The sequence below is a fragment of the Vulpes lagopus genome, chromosome 8, assembly GCF_018345385.1.
Source record: "Vulpes lagopus strain Blue_001 chromosome 8, ASM1834538v1, whole genome shotgun sequence".
NCBI classification, from domain to species: domain Eukaryota; kingdom Metazoa; phylum Chordata; class Mammalia; order Carnivora; family Canidae; genus Vulpes; species Vulpes lagopus.
Window position 1 is genome coordinate 23,173,735 of NC_054831.1, and position 11,887 is coordinate 23,185,621.

Sequence of the window (11,887 nt, forward strand, 5' to 3'; positions counted from 1 at the left end):
TTTCTAATTCTCCAGAAAATAATAATTTTCAAACAAAATATACTACTCAGAAATATAAATGTACCTCCCTTTACCTCCTACCAGTCATGTTCCTAAAAACCTAATTGTAACTTACTCTTAAATTCAAGTCAATTATAAAGACTCCTAACTCTGGGAAACGAACTAGGGGTGGTGGAAGGGGAGGAGGGCGGGGGGTGGGGGGGAATGGATGGCAGGCACTGAGGGGAACACTTGACGGGATGAGCACTGGGTGTTTTTCTGTATGTTGGTAAATTGAACACCAATAAAAATTAATTTATTAAAAAAAAATTCAAGTCAATTGATTTTCGACAAGAATGCCAAGACAATCCAATGTGAAAAGTACTGTCACTTCAACAAATGGTACTGGGACAACTAGATATCCACATTGAATAGGATGAATTTCAACTTCTACCTCACATCACCTTCAAAAATTAACTCCAAATGGATCAAAGACATAAATATAAAGTCTAAAACTATAAAACTCTTAGAAGAAAATACAGGCATAAATCCACATGACCTTGAACTAGGTCATGATTCCTTATATGATGTCATTTATCTGCTAAGGGACTAGCATTCAAAATACATAAATAATTCTACTAGCTCAATAATAAAAAAACAAAACAATTTTTAAAATGATAGCTTGAGGGGTGCCTGGGTGGCTATGTCAGTTGAGCATCCAACTTTTTTATCTCAGCTCAGGCCTTTTTTTTTTTTTAAGATTTATTTACTTGAGAGAGAAAGAGAGAACAAGGGGAGGGACAGAAGGAGAGAGAGAGAGAGAGAGAATCCTCAAGCAGACTCCCAGCTGAGCTGAGCACAGAGCCCAATGTGGGGCTTGATCCCAGGACCATGAGATCTGAACTGAAATGACCTGAACTGAAAGCAAGAGTTGGATGTTTAACCAACTGAGCCACCTAGGAGTCCTTCAACTCAGGTCTTGATTTCAGGGTCAGGAGCTCATATGTTGGGCTCCACACTGGGTCTGGAGCCTACTAAAAATAAAAATAAAAATAAAAATAAAAATAAAAATAAACAATAATTTGAATAGAATCTCTCCAAAGATCTACAAATAGCCAATAAATACATGAAAAGATGTTCAACATCATTAGACACTGGAGAAATGAAAATCAAAACCACAAGGAGATACTACTTCACATACACTAGGATGGCAATAATCAAAAAGACAGACAAAGCATGGGGATCCCTGGGTGGCTCAGTGGTTTGGCACCTGCCTTTGGCCCAGGGTGTGATCGTGAAGTCTCGGGATCGAGTCCCACATCAGGTTCCCTACAGGAAGCCTGCTTCTCCCTCTGCCTGTATCTCTGCCTCTCTCTCTCTCTGTGTCTCTCATGAATAAATAAATAAATAAAATCTTTTAAAAAAAATCAAGTGTTGGTAAGGACATGGAAAAATCAGAACTTTCATATGTTGTTGGTGAGAATATAAAATGGTGCAGTCACTTTGGAAAACAATATAGCAGTTCCTCAAAAGTTAGAGTTACTGGATGACCCAGCAATTCCACTTCTATGTATATATACACCCAAAAGAAATAAAAATATACATCTACACAAAAAGTTATACACAAATGTTCACAGAAGCATTCATAATAGCCAAAAAGTGTAAACAAGCCAAATGCCCATCAAGTAATCAATGAGTAAACAAATGCAGCATATCTGTATCACGTAATATTATTCAACTTTAAAAAGAAATGAGTACCGACTCATGCTACAACACAGATAAACCCTGAATACATTACACCAAGCAGGAAAAAAGTCAGATACAGAAGTCCACATACTGCATGATTCCATTTATATGAAATGCCCAGAATAGGCAAATCCATAGAGACAAGAAGTAGAGCAATGGTTGTCAGGGGCAAGGAAGAAGGACGAGTGTGTTTGGGGGGGGGGGGGGGCGGGTAGACAGTGACTGCGAGTGGGGACAGAGTCTCTCTTTGGAATGATGAACATGTTCTGCAACCAGATATTGGTGATGGTTGCACAACTCTGCAAATACACCAAAACCACTGAATTGTACAGTTTTGATGAATTATATCTCAAAAAAATTAGAAAGAATGATCTCACAACCCTCAATAGATATAAAATATGGTTAGAGTTCTTCAATTTCTAAACACTCACTACTCTCAAGATCCCAGTCAAACCAATTCTTCTCACTCTCAAATAACCTCACAATCTACCTCATCAAGAAAATTATGCTCTCCAGGCCTTCTCATTACATAATTATCCTCTTCTTCCCGTATTTCAAAAATTTCCCTATTGGCTCTTTCTGTCTATAATGAAGCTTGAACATCTCATAAAAAAAGGTCTGTTCCTAATACAACTCCAGATACGACTCTTTTCCCTTCTAAATGAAGTTTTTTGAAAAAAAAAAAAACTGTGTATTCACTGCCACCATATTGGCAACCCACTTATTTCTCAGCCCACTATTATTAACACACAAACACTAATTCATTTATGCAGTCAAAATTATTCTGAAAATTACCACTGATTGCCATTATGCCAAATCTACTGAACACAATTATTACGTGCCATTCCTGTGTTATCTGGCTACCAACTATTCATTCTTTGACATATTTTCTCTCTGGGCTTCCCTATTACTTTTTTTTTTTTTAAGACTTATTTGCTTATTTATTTGAGAGAGAGAGAGTGAACAAGTGGGAGGGGCAGAGGGGGAGAGAGAATCCCAAGCAGACTCTGCACTGAGCACAGAGCCCAACATGGGGCTCGACATGGAGCTTGATCTCACAACCCTGAGATCACAATCTAAGCTGAAACCAAGAGTTGGTCTCTTAGCCAACTGTGCCACCCAGGGGCCTCCTGGGCTTTTGTATTACTTTTACTTGCCTCTCCTCATATGTCTCTCTTCTTGGCTCTATGACCTCCTCCTTCACACACACCTTAATTTGGTACTCTATCTTCTACCTACAGTAATGACTCCCAAATGTATGAATCTACACACATCTCCAGTCCCTTAGGTTCAGACTCATATGCAACAGCATACTGGATCCACCCACTTGACTAGACTTCAGACGTCTAAAACTCAACAAGTCTGTTTAGTTTCTTCCAAGTTTACACGATATCTTATTTATATTTGTAGGTGCAGCATACAGCCTGTGATAAGGACTGACTAAATATTGTTGAATGTCCAAGAATAAAACTCATCATTTCCTATACCTTCACCTTAAAACCTGCTTCTCCTATATTTCTGATGCCAATGACCCCAACATTCATTTACTTAGTCATCTAAATCATCTAAACCAGAAACTTTGCAGTCTTCCTGTATTTCCTAAATTTCAGTTGCTTCCATGTCACCTTGACACATTCTTGCTGGGTATACCTAAAATGCTAGGCCATAGATGTTCTTTATCCAACCCCTCACTCAGGACTGTGTTTGTAGCCAGCAACCCTGAGGGACAAAGTCTTCCTTCTGGACAAAGAGCAGGCTTGCTTACCACTTAAAACAATGGATTCCCCAAGCCCAGTGTTCCTCAGATGCAGCACAAACTCACTGCTTGCACAGCATCTATCTGGACTTTCCACACCCTTGTGGGACTGGCAAACAAGGGGAACTGCTCACACTGCTTGCCATGCCATGAGTAAGTCCTCTGGCCCAGAAGTCCCATGTCTCCTACCAACAACCATGAAACAGTTAACTAGCTAACTTATAAGCTTAGCAGGGTAAAAACAGATTAATTCCAATGACTTGTGTACCCCATCTACCTGCCCATGGTCTCCAACACAGTCCTTACCACTCTCAAGTCTCACTCCCACTGCTTTAATTCATAATGCACTAGCATCACTGTGTACATATATTCTTATAATTGACTCACCTGTGCATCTCTATTACCAAGAAGACAGTGAGCTCCTTTAGTCAAAGATCATGACTTATGCTTCTCACATATCCTATACATCTTTGAAAATTATGTAAACTAAAAAATGCAAGGTCCCTTTAAAGATTATCATGTCCAAAACAGTAGCGAAAGCACAGGGTTTAATGGCACAATAGGTGAAATTCAGGCTGAAAATATTTGTCTTGTAATTCTGGGGAAGTTTACTTGCCCCCTCTCTGAGATTCTGTTAAATGATTACTCCATTTCAAAGTTTTGTTTGAAGAGTATCGCTTAAAAAGTACCAAACTCTGGGGCACCTGAGTGGCTCAGTCAGTTAGCATCTGCCTTTGGCTCAGGTCATGATCCTGGAGTCCTGGGATCAAGCCCCACATGGGGCTCTCTGCTCAGCAGGGAGTCTGCTTCTCCCTCTGTCCCTCACCCCACTTATGCTCTTTTTCTCTCTCTCAAATAAATAAATCTAAAAAAAAAAAAAAAAAAGTCCTGAGCTCTGTAGCTCACAAACAGAAAACTCTCACAAACAGGTAGCTATTCTTTTCTTCAATCAACACATATTGAATGGGCTAATACCACCTTTTAAAGATATCTACAGCACTTGAAAGCTCAAGCCCAGTTACCAATTAAGTCATGGTTTTGTGTCCCAGAGGCCAGTGAGTGTCACACATTTCCCCATAAATTACACTGCTCATCTCTGCCAAGTTTTTTTTTTTATGTGCTCTATTGAACACAAGGGGAACACGATCAGCAAGCTGAGAGATCAATAATAATCCATTTCTACTCAATAAACATCTCCATTCATCAGCTTAATGAATAGTTTTGTCAGTGGTTTCCTTCATCTTCAGATCTTAAGGATTGGAAAAGTTAGATATTCGTCATTGCTTTATGGAGGTAAGGGGGGTAAAAGTAAATGCCAATTCAAACAAATTTTTATTTTATCATATAAATTTCTTCTCCAAAAGCCTCTGACCCTGTATGTATAAATCCCAATTTCAGTCATTGAATGGACAACAGAAACAAAACAATGTTGTAATAGATGTGTGTCTCATTCTCCATTAGCATATCAAGCAGATGCTAGAAAACAAGGATCTTCTGTTTTAGAAAGTATGTCAGAAATTTCCATCCATAGACAACCTCAACTCCATTACCAGTTATTACCAGTTATATAATATACTCAGCAATGGCCTCAAGGTCAAAACCACCTTCCTGTTTCAGAATCTCACTACCTAGCCCCTTCATTTCCTAAGGATCACCTGTGTCTTTACAGACTGCCAGAGTGTTCTCTCAGCTTCTTGCTTCCTCAGTTTCACCTGTCTTCTGAGTCACAATGGTTTACCTAAGTTTTGACCAGCCTCCTGATTCGTCCTATTCACAGGGCTTCATTTTCACCACCCTGCTCTTAAATGTTACCCAGCTATGCCTTGAATCAGGCATCTACCCAGGTTTTCCATCCTGCCCTGAGACCTGGCAATCTTTCTTCTTCATCCTTGTGTCCAAGATCCACAGAAGTTCTACAGGGCCAAATAGACCACATGAACTAGCCACCCTAACCCAGACTTCTGGGCTTAGCTAGCACTCAGGACTCCCTGCAATTCCACCCTACCTTTCTTTCTTTTTTTTTAAGACGTTCTTTGTTTATTCATGAGAGACACACACAGAGAGAGAGAGAGAGAGAGAGAGAGGGAGAGGCAGAGACACAGGCAGAGGGCAAAGCAGGCTCCATGCAGGGAGCCCGATGTAGGACCCAATCCCGGGTCTCCAGGATCACACCCTGGGCTGAAGGCAGTGGCTAAATGGCTGAGCCATCCAGGGATCCCCCACCCTACCTTTCTAATCTCATCCTTCTCCACTCAAGCTCACAGAACCCTCCTTTCTGGCAGGTTTAGCCTGCCTCTGCTATCTAAACTTGCCTGGCTCATTCCTGTCTCTGTGCCTTTGCTCTTGGGCCATACTTCCTCCCCAAAGAACCAATGCTCTCTCTTCACCTGCTACCATGAACCCCATTCCGATCATTAGATTCCTCCCTCCACGTCTAATCAAGGTTCTCCCTCCCCACAGAAGCCTTCCCTGATCACCAGGCCTCCAGGGATCTTGCACTCCTCTGAATTCCTGTATTTGCCGATCACTCACCTGGCAATCTCCAATAGATGTTTACCTTTTAATCTTATCTTTTCATGTGTGAGCCACTTCCTCATGACCATGAACCATAAAGCACAACTTTAAAAAGCTGAGTACTATAAGAGAAGTCAACACGAAGAGAGTTTTCAGGACTTAAGGGTCTCTCGACAAGAACAAGCAATTTCATTTTTTCATGTTTCTTTCTAGCCCTTGCCATTCCTGTTTACATTTTTACAGAGTAATAATCATCATAATGCACATACTTTTTTACATTCTGCTTTTTCTGCTAACATAGAAAACTGTCTTCTTTGTTAAATAATGTTGATTTTCAACATTTTTAATATCTCCATAGCAATCTTTGCACTGAGATTCTAGGCTACAATTTACTTAAGCATTGACTTTTATCAGACAGTCACATTCTTCTGTCTCTTTGTGCCTTTCACTGCATCAAGTACTATAAAATGTAAAGTAAACCCTTGAGAAATGCCTGTTGAAATATATTTATTATCCATCTTCCCTAACAACTGAATTAACCCCTTTCACTATCCAGCTAAATATCTTTTTTTTTATTTTTTTTTTTTTTATGATAGTCACACCGAGAGAGAGAGAGACAGGCAGAGACACAGGCAGAGGGAGAAGCAGACTCCATGCACCGGGAGCCCGACGTGGGATTCGATCCCGGGTCTCTAGGATCGCGCCCTGGGCCAAAGGCAGGCGCCAAACCGCTGCGCCACCCAGGGATCCCCTCCAGCTAAATATCTAATGTAATTTTTGGTTTCACTACCTTAAGCTAGATAGGTAAGAAACAGATTTTCCAAACACTTTTGATGTAAATGTATTTATTTTGGTAGTTGATCTTATACACATTTAAACATGGGAGGCCCCCTGCAGAAAGGCAATAAGATCCCATCATATCTAATATAAACTAGACACCTGGCAGGTATTCAGTAAATATTAAATGTTTTTTAAACCACCTGAGTTACAAAACATCAAATTCCTAAACAGGAGAGTGTCACTGATCTAGCCAGTACTATCAATTATGCTTGTAAGCCTTTCAGTTCATTTAATAATTAGACTGGTTAATAATGTATGAATGGGTGTTCCTTACAGAATATAGAAGAACACAACCGGAGTTACCTGGTGAGTTGTCCAAGTCTGAAAAATAACATGATAAACCAAACAATATCTGCAAGCAGAACTTCAAGATCTCATGACAAAACAATTTTACAGCTGTTCTTCAGCGTAAGTACTTATTTCAAATGAAGAAAAGCAAAAACAAAAGTTGCAATATTAGAAGTAGGTAAAATTACATGCATGTGAATACAAACCAGAATGGAAATTAGAAAATGACAGTGTGAATTGTTAGAATGGAAGGATGTCATAGACTTTTTCCCTTTTATGTTTTGTTAGTGCAATGTTAAAATATATAACAAGAAAAATACTATTAACAAAAGCATATTCATTAGCCATTATAATTCTTGCTATTATTGAACTAGAGCATATTGCTTAATGTTGTTAAAACAACTGTTTCCCAAACCACATATAATTTAGCATAAAAGACCAAAACTCTTACTTCCATGATCAATGTTAAATAATAAACCGACTAACTACCTTAATACCTTAGCAGAGAAACTGAATCACATGAAGAACTTAATGGTACACTAGAAGTTTATTGCAAATTTCAGATTTCCTCAAAGAGCAGCCAATATGATTCCAAACATCAGAATCTATACGCCAAAACTTCCTCATCCTGATAACCCATTCTCTACTCATTCTTATTTGTGAAGAGTGATTTCTGAGTTTGCATCCTGAACTGATACGTTAAAAGAGAAAAAATCCTGACTAGAAGTTTACTATTTGTCATAAGTATACACTACTACTTACTTATTACACTATTTTTCCCAGAAGTAATGATTAGTCAAAGTAATATGATTCTTTCCAAAATTACTGGAAAGAAATGTACTTCTGTTTTAGTCTTTTTAAATAAATTCCAGATAGCAGTTTAAAAATCACTGGCTTTAGGGGAGCCTGGCTGGCTCAGTCAGTGGAGCATGCAACTCTTAATCTCAGGGTTGTAAGTTCAAACTCCACGTTGGGTGTGGAGATTACTGAAAAATGAAATCTTAAAAAAAAAAAAAAGAAAGAAAGAAAAGAAAAGAAAAAAATCACTGGCTTTAGAATTCCACTACAATGTATTCCATTGCATTCGAGATATATGTAAATGACGACTTCATGACAAAACAGAATCAACTTTAATTATCTGTGATAATCACAGCAAAAAGAAGTCCATGTGCATTCAGGAAATACAAGGCTAGGTAGAGATGGCACTAAATGAAGGGGGAAGCAATTTGCCACAATAAGGCACTTCTATTTATAGAGTAATGGATCCATGTATAAATCTTCATTTGAAAATGAATTCAAAGGAACATCCAATCCACAGCTAAAATTATTATTCTGTGTGTCCTCTGAAACTCTGATACTGCCAATTATCACAACCTAATGACAATTTATAACAACAGTACTTCCCCTCAAAAAATGAAATTCACGGCGGGGGAGGGGGCGGGGAGAGGGAAGGATTCTAATTATGTGAGATAGGTCTTTTGTGATGGGTTGGTTAGCTGCAACTTTTTAGCACTGACATTTCCCAGTTTTTTCTGAAAAGGCAATTTTAAGAATTTGCTCAAATCACCCTTTCAGAATCAAAACCCAAATAAAGTTGTTTCATGTGGCTTGCTTCTTCGTTTTTTCTTAATCATTATGACGGTAATAAACTTGAGTAAAGATGCCTGCGCACGTAAGAACAGAAGCTTCTGAAAATTTTAAAGTTCATCTAAGATCCTATAATTTTGTCAAAGGAAAGACTTGAAAACCCGAAACTGCACTAGTTTAAGTATGTCCTGGGGAAGGACGCTTCTGTCACGTGACAGCCTTAAACAGACCTAGCAGGCACCCGAGGAATCACCCACTCCAACAGAAGATACGACTCCAAGAGATAAACCAACTTCCAAAAGGGCAACCCAACAAAACATGCTGTCAACTGGCTGATCTGTGTATCTCAATATATACAAAAGACAGCAAGGAAGAGGAAAAGCTGAAAACAACTCATAATTTCTAGAGAGACTTAACACTTGATTATGAACAAAGAAATTGCAAAAACGTCTTAGAAGTGACTCTGACACAAGATTTTGATTAGTTCAGAATCTTACCAACTGAAGCGTCATCTCCTGGGATTTTAACAGTGACCTCAGTAACACACCACTGAATAGAAAGGGTCTGCAAAAATACATTATCTCATTTAAAGGTACTTGCCCAACCAACGCTGCTACTTAAGTAAGGAAAGCCAAGACCCAGCCCACCTCCTCTTGGTGCTTCGCGTTGGGGGGGGGGGGGGGTGTCTCTTCACTCCATTTGACTAAAGATGATTTAAAATGTACTCGGTTTATCTGCTTTCTCTACCCTCCCTGCAGAATTGAGAGAATGTCTGAAAGATACAATTTCACAAGAATCTTGGCACTTAAACTATTTATTGTTGGAGAGATGACGAATATGACTGCAAGCAAAAACAAAACTATCTCAACAAGTCAAAAAAAAAAAAAAGCAAAAAAGCAGGGAGGTGGAAGGGCATCTCTTTTACCCAACTTTAAAGTCCTTGCAATTCTTTATGACCGTCCGAGGATAAATGCACAGAAAGTTTAAAAAAAAAAAGAGGCATGTTTTTGCACTTGAGTGCTTTCTCGGGAGTAAACTAAATTCCCTGCCATTTTTTTTTTCCTGCCGCGGACACAAAAGTGTAGGGTTTGGGGTGACCGGGCCACAGACGGGGGGGCCTCGGGGTCCCCGGCTGCTCCGGCCAGGCTGGAGGGGTGAGGACCCTCTGACAGCTGGCAAGGAGAAGCGGGGGAGGGGGGCGCGGCGGGGCACGAGCGAGGGGCAGGGGTGGGGAGGGGGAGGAGGAAGCGAGCCCGGGGCGCGGGACCAGAGCGCCCTCCCGCAAGGGCAGGGGAGGCGAGAGGGCGAAAGGGCGCCGGGGCGGGGCGGGCCGGGCGCGCCGGCGGAAGGGGCAGCGGACCGGGACGTGGGCCCCGCGGCGCCCGGGACGCGGTGCGGGCGAGGGGAGGGGCGTCCCCGCGCAGGACGAGATTTCGGGACGCGCTGGCCGCTCTCTCGCCTGGACGCGCGGACGGCAGGGGCGGGGCCGGCCGGACCCCACACGGCGGCCGCGGCTGAGGGAAGGGCGCGCCAGGCACCTGCCGCCTCCACCGCGGCGGCCCCGGCAGGCTCGGCTCTCACCTCTCCGGTTCATGGGCCGGATCCGCACGGCCACTTTCACTTTGGAGTCCCCCATCCTGCTGCCGCCGAGGATCTCCCTCGGCTTCCGTCTGCCGCGGCCACCGGGCAACTCTTCGGGACTGGCCGGGCGGGAGGGGGCTGCGGGCGGGAGGGGCGGGGCGGGGGCGGAGCCGGGGAGGGGCGGGGCCGGTCGCGGGGCTCGCGGCGCGCGTCCGCGGGGCATGATGGGACTTGTAGTTCCTGAAGGTGGTCGAGGGCTTGACAGCGGCGGAGGAACTCGGCGGGAGAAATGGGGCGCTCCGCGCTGTCTGGAACGTGTGCATGCCCGCTCTGCCTCTACGCGGTTCTGCTCTGACAGCTAGCACTGAAACAGAAGCCCTCGATGAGCCGATACCGCACCTGAAGACAAAGAGTGGAATAGACGGCATCGGAGACCCTGAGAGTGACCTCATGAGGACTCTCATTTCCTGCCAACCTTAAAGCATGATCCCTGGTTCGACTTCTTCGGCCGGGATTGCACTCCTGGCCTTGTTTGCTGAAGTCATCCTTCAAGACAAAGCGAAAGTTAACCTCTTCTGGAAGTCTTCATAGATCCACTTGTTAAGCCTAGACGACCCCGCCCTCAGCCCCTTCCAGTTGAGACCTTGGCTCTGCAACCAATCTGAATTCAAATCCTGCCTCAGCAGTTCCCAGCGGTGTGACCACGGACAAGTGATTTGACCGCTTAAGGCTTGTCTTTTCATAATTAAAATGAAAACATTTATGCCTATTTCATAGGATTGTTTTAAGGCTTAAATGAGTTAATACATGCAAAGTTCTTTAAAAAAAAAAAAAACCTCTGGCACGTTGGAAGTGCTCGATCAACGTAAGTCATAATGATCTTTGCTTTGTTTTAGCATTTATCCTGCCATTATTTGTGCTTGGATCATGTCATTTTTTAAAGATTTTATTTATTCATGAGAGACACAGAGAGAGGCAGAGACATGGACAGAGGGAGAAGCGGGCTCCTTGGTTTGTGGGGAGCTTGATGCGGGACTCCATCCCAGGACCCTGGGATCATCCCCTGAGCCAAGGCAGCCACCCAACCACTGAGCTACCCAGGCATCCCTTGGATCATGTATTTTTTAAGCCATGTCTTGTATGTGTAGCCTTGCCTGTATTAGACACTTAGTAAACATTTATTGCATAAATGAATAAATGCGTGAATGAGGCCGCACTAAAATTAGCGCCTTACTAACCCCAAGCAGAGACTGTGAACTGGTGGCCTGAGGGCAAGATCTGGCTTGCAACTATGTTCCATCTGGCACAACAGTACTGGCCAACGCATGAAAATTAGGAGACTTGTCCATTCAATTCTGGCTCTACATTACATATTAGGAATAATGGATTGGAACTGGGTCCCTGTGGCCACCTTCATGAGAGGCAGGGTTGTCCATTTCACCATCGCCTCCTTCCACTCTGCTTTACCACTCCTGTGTCTGAATCCCATAGGTTTGGGATGCCTACTTGGATATGTTTAAATGATAGCGCAAAACTCAGAACTATTTTACAGATGAGTAAATACACGAAGCCAGCAAGACTCACCGTTTTACCAAC

At 42.4% G+C, this 11,887-nt stretch overlaps 1 protein-coding gene across 1 annotated transcript in view; it reads right to left on the bottom strand.

Annotated features, from left to right (window-relative positions):
* KIF13B (kinesin family member 13B) overlaps positions 1 to 10,647 on the bottom strand; it is a 202,892-nt gene extending 192,245 nt beyond the window's left edge. The window contains exon 1 of the mRNA XM_041765163.1: positions 10,292 to 10,647. Within this exon, the coding sequence (XP_041621097.1) occupies positions 10,292 to 10,514 (223 nt within the window). The 5' untranslated portion in view covers positions 10,515 to 10,647. The remainder of the gene's footprint in view (positions 1 to 10,291) is intronic.
* Between the last annotated feature and the right edge of the window lie 1,240 nt (positions 10,648 to 11,887).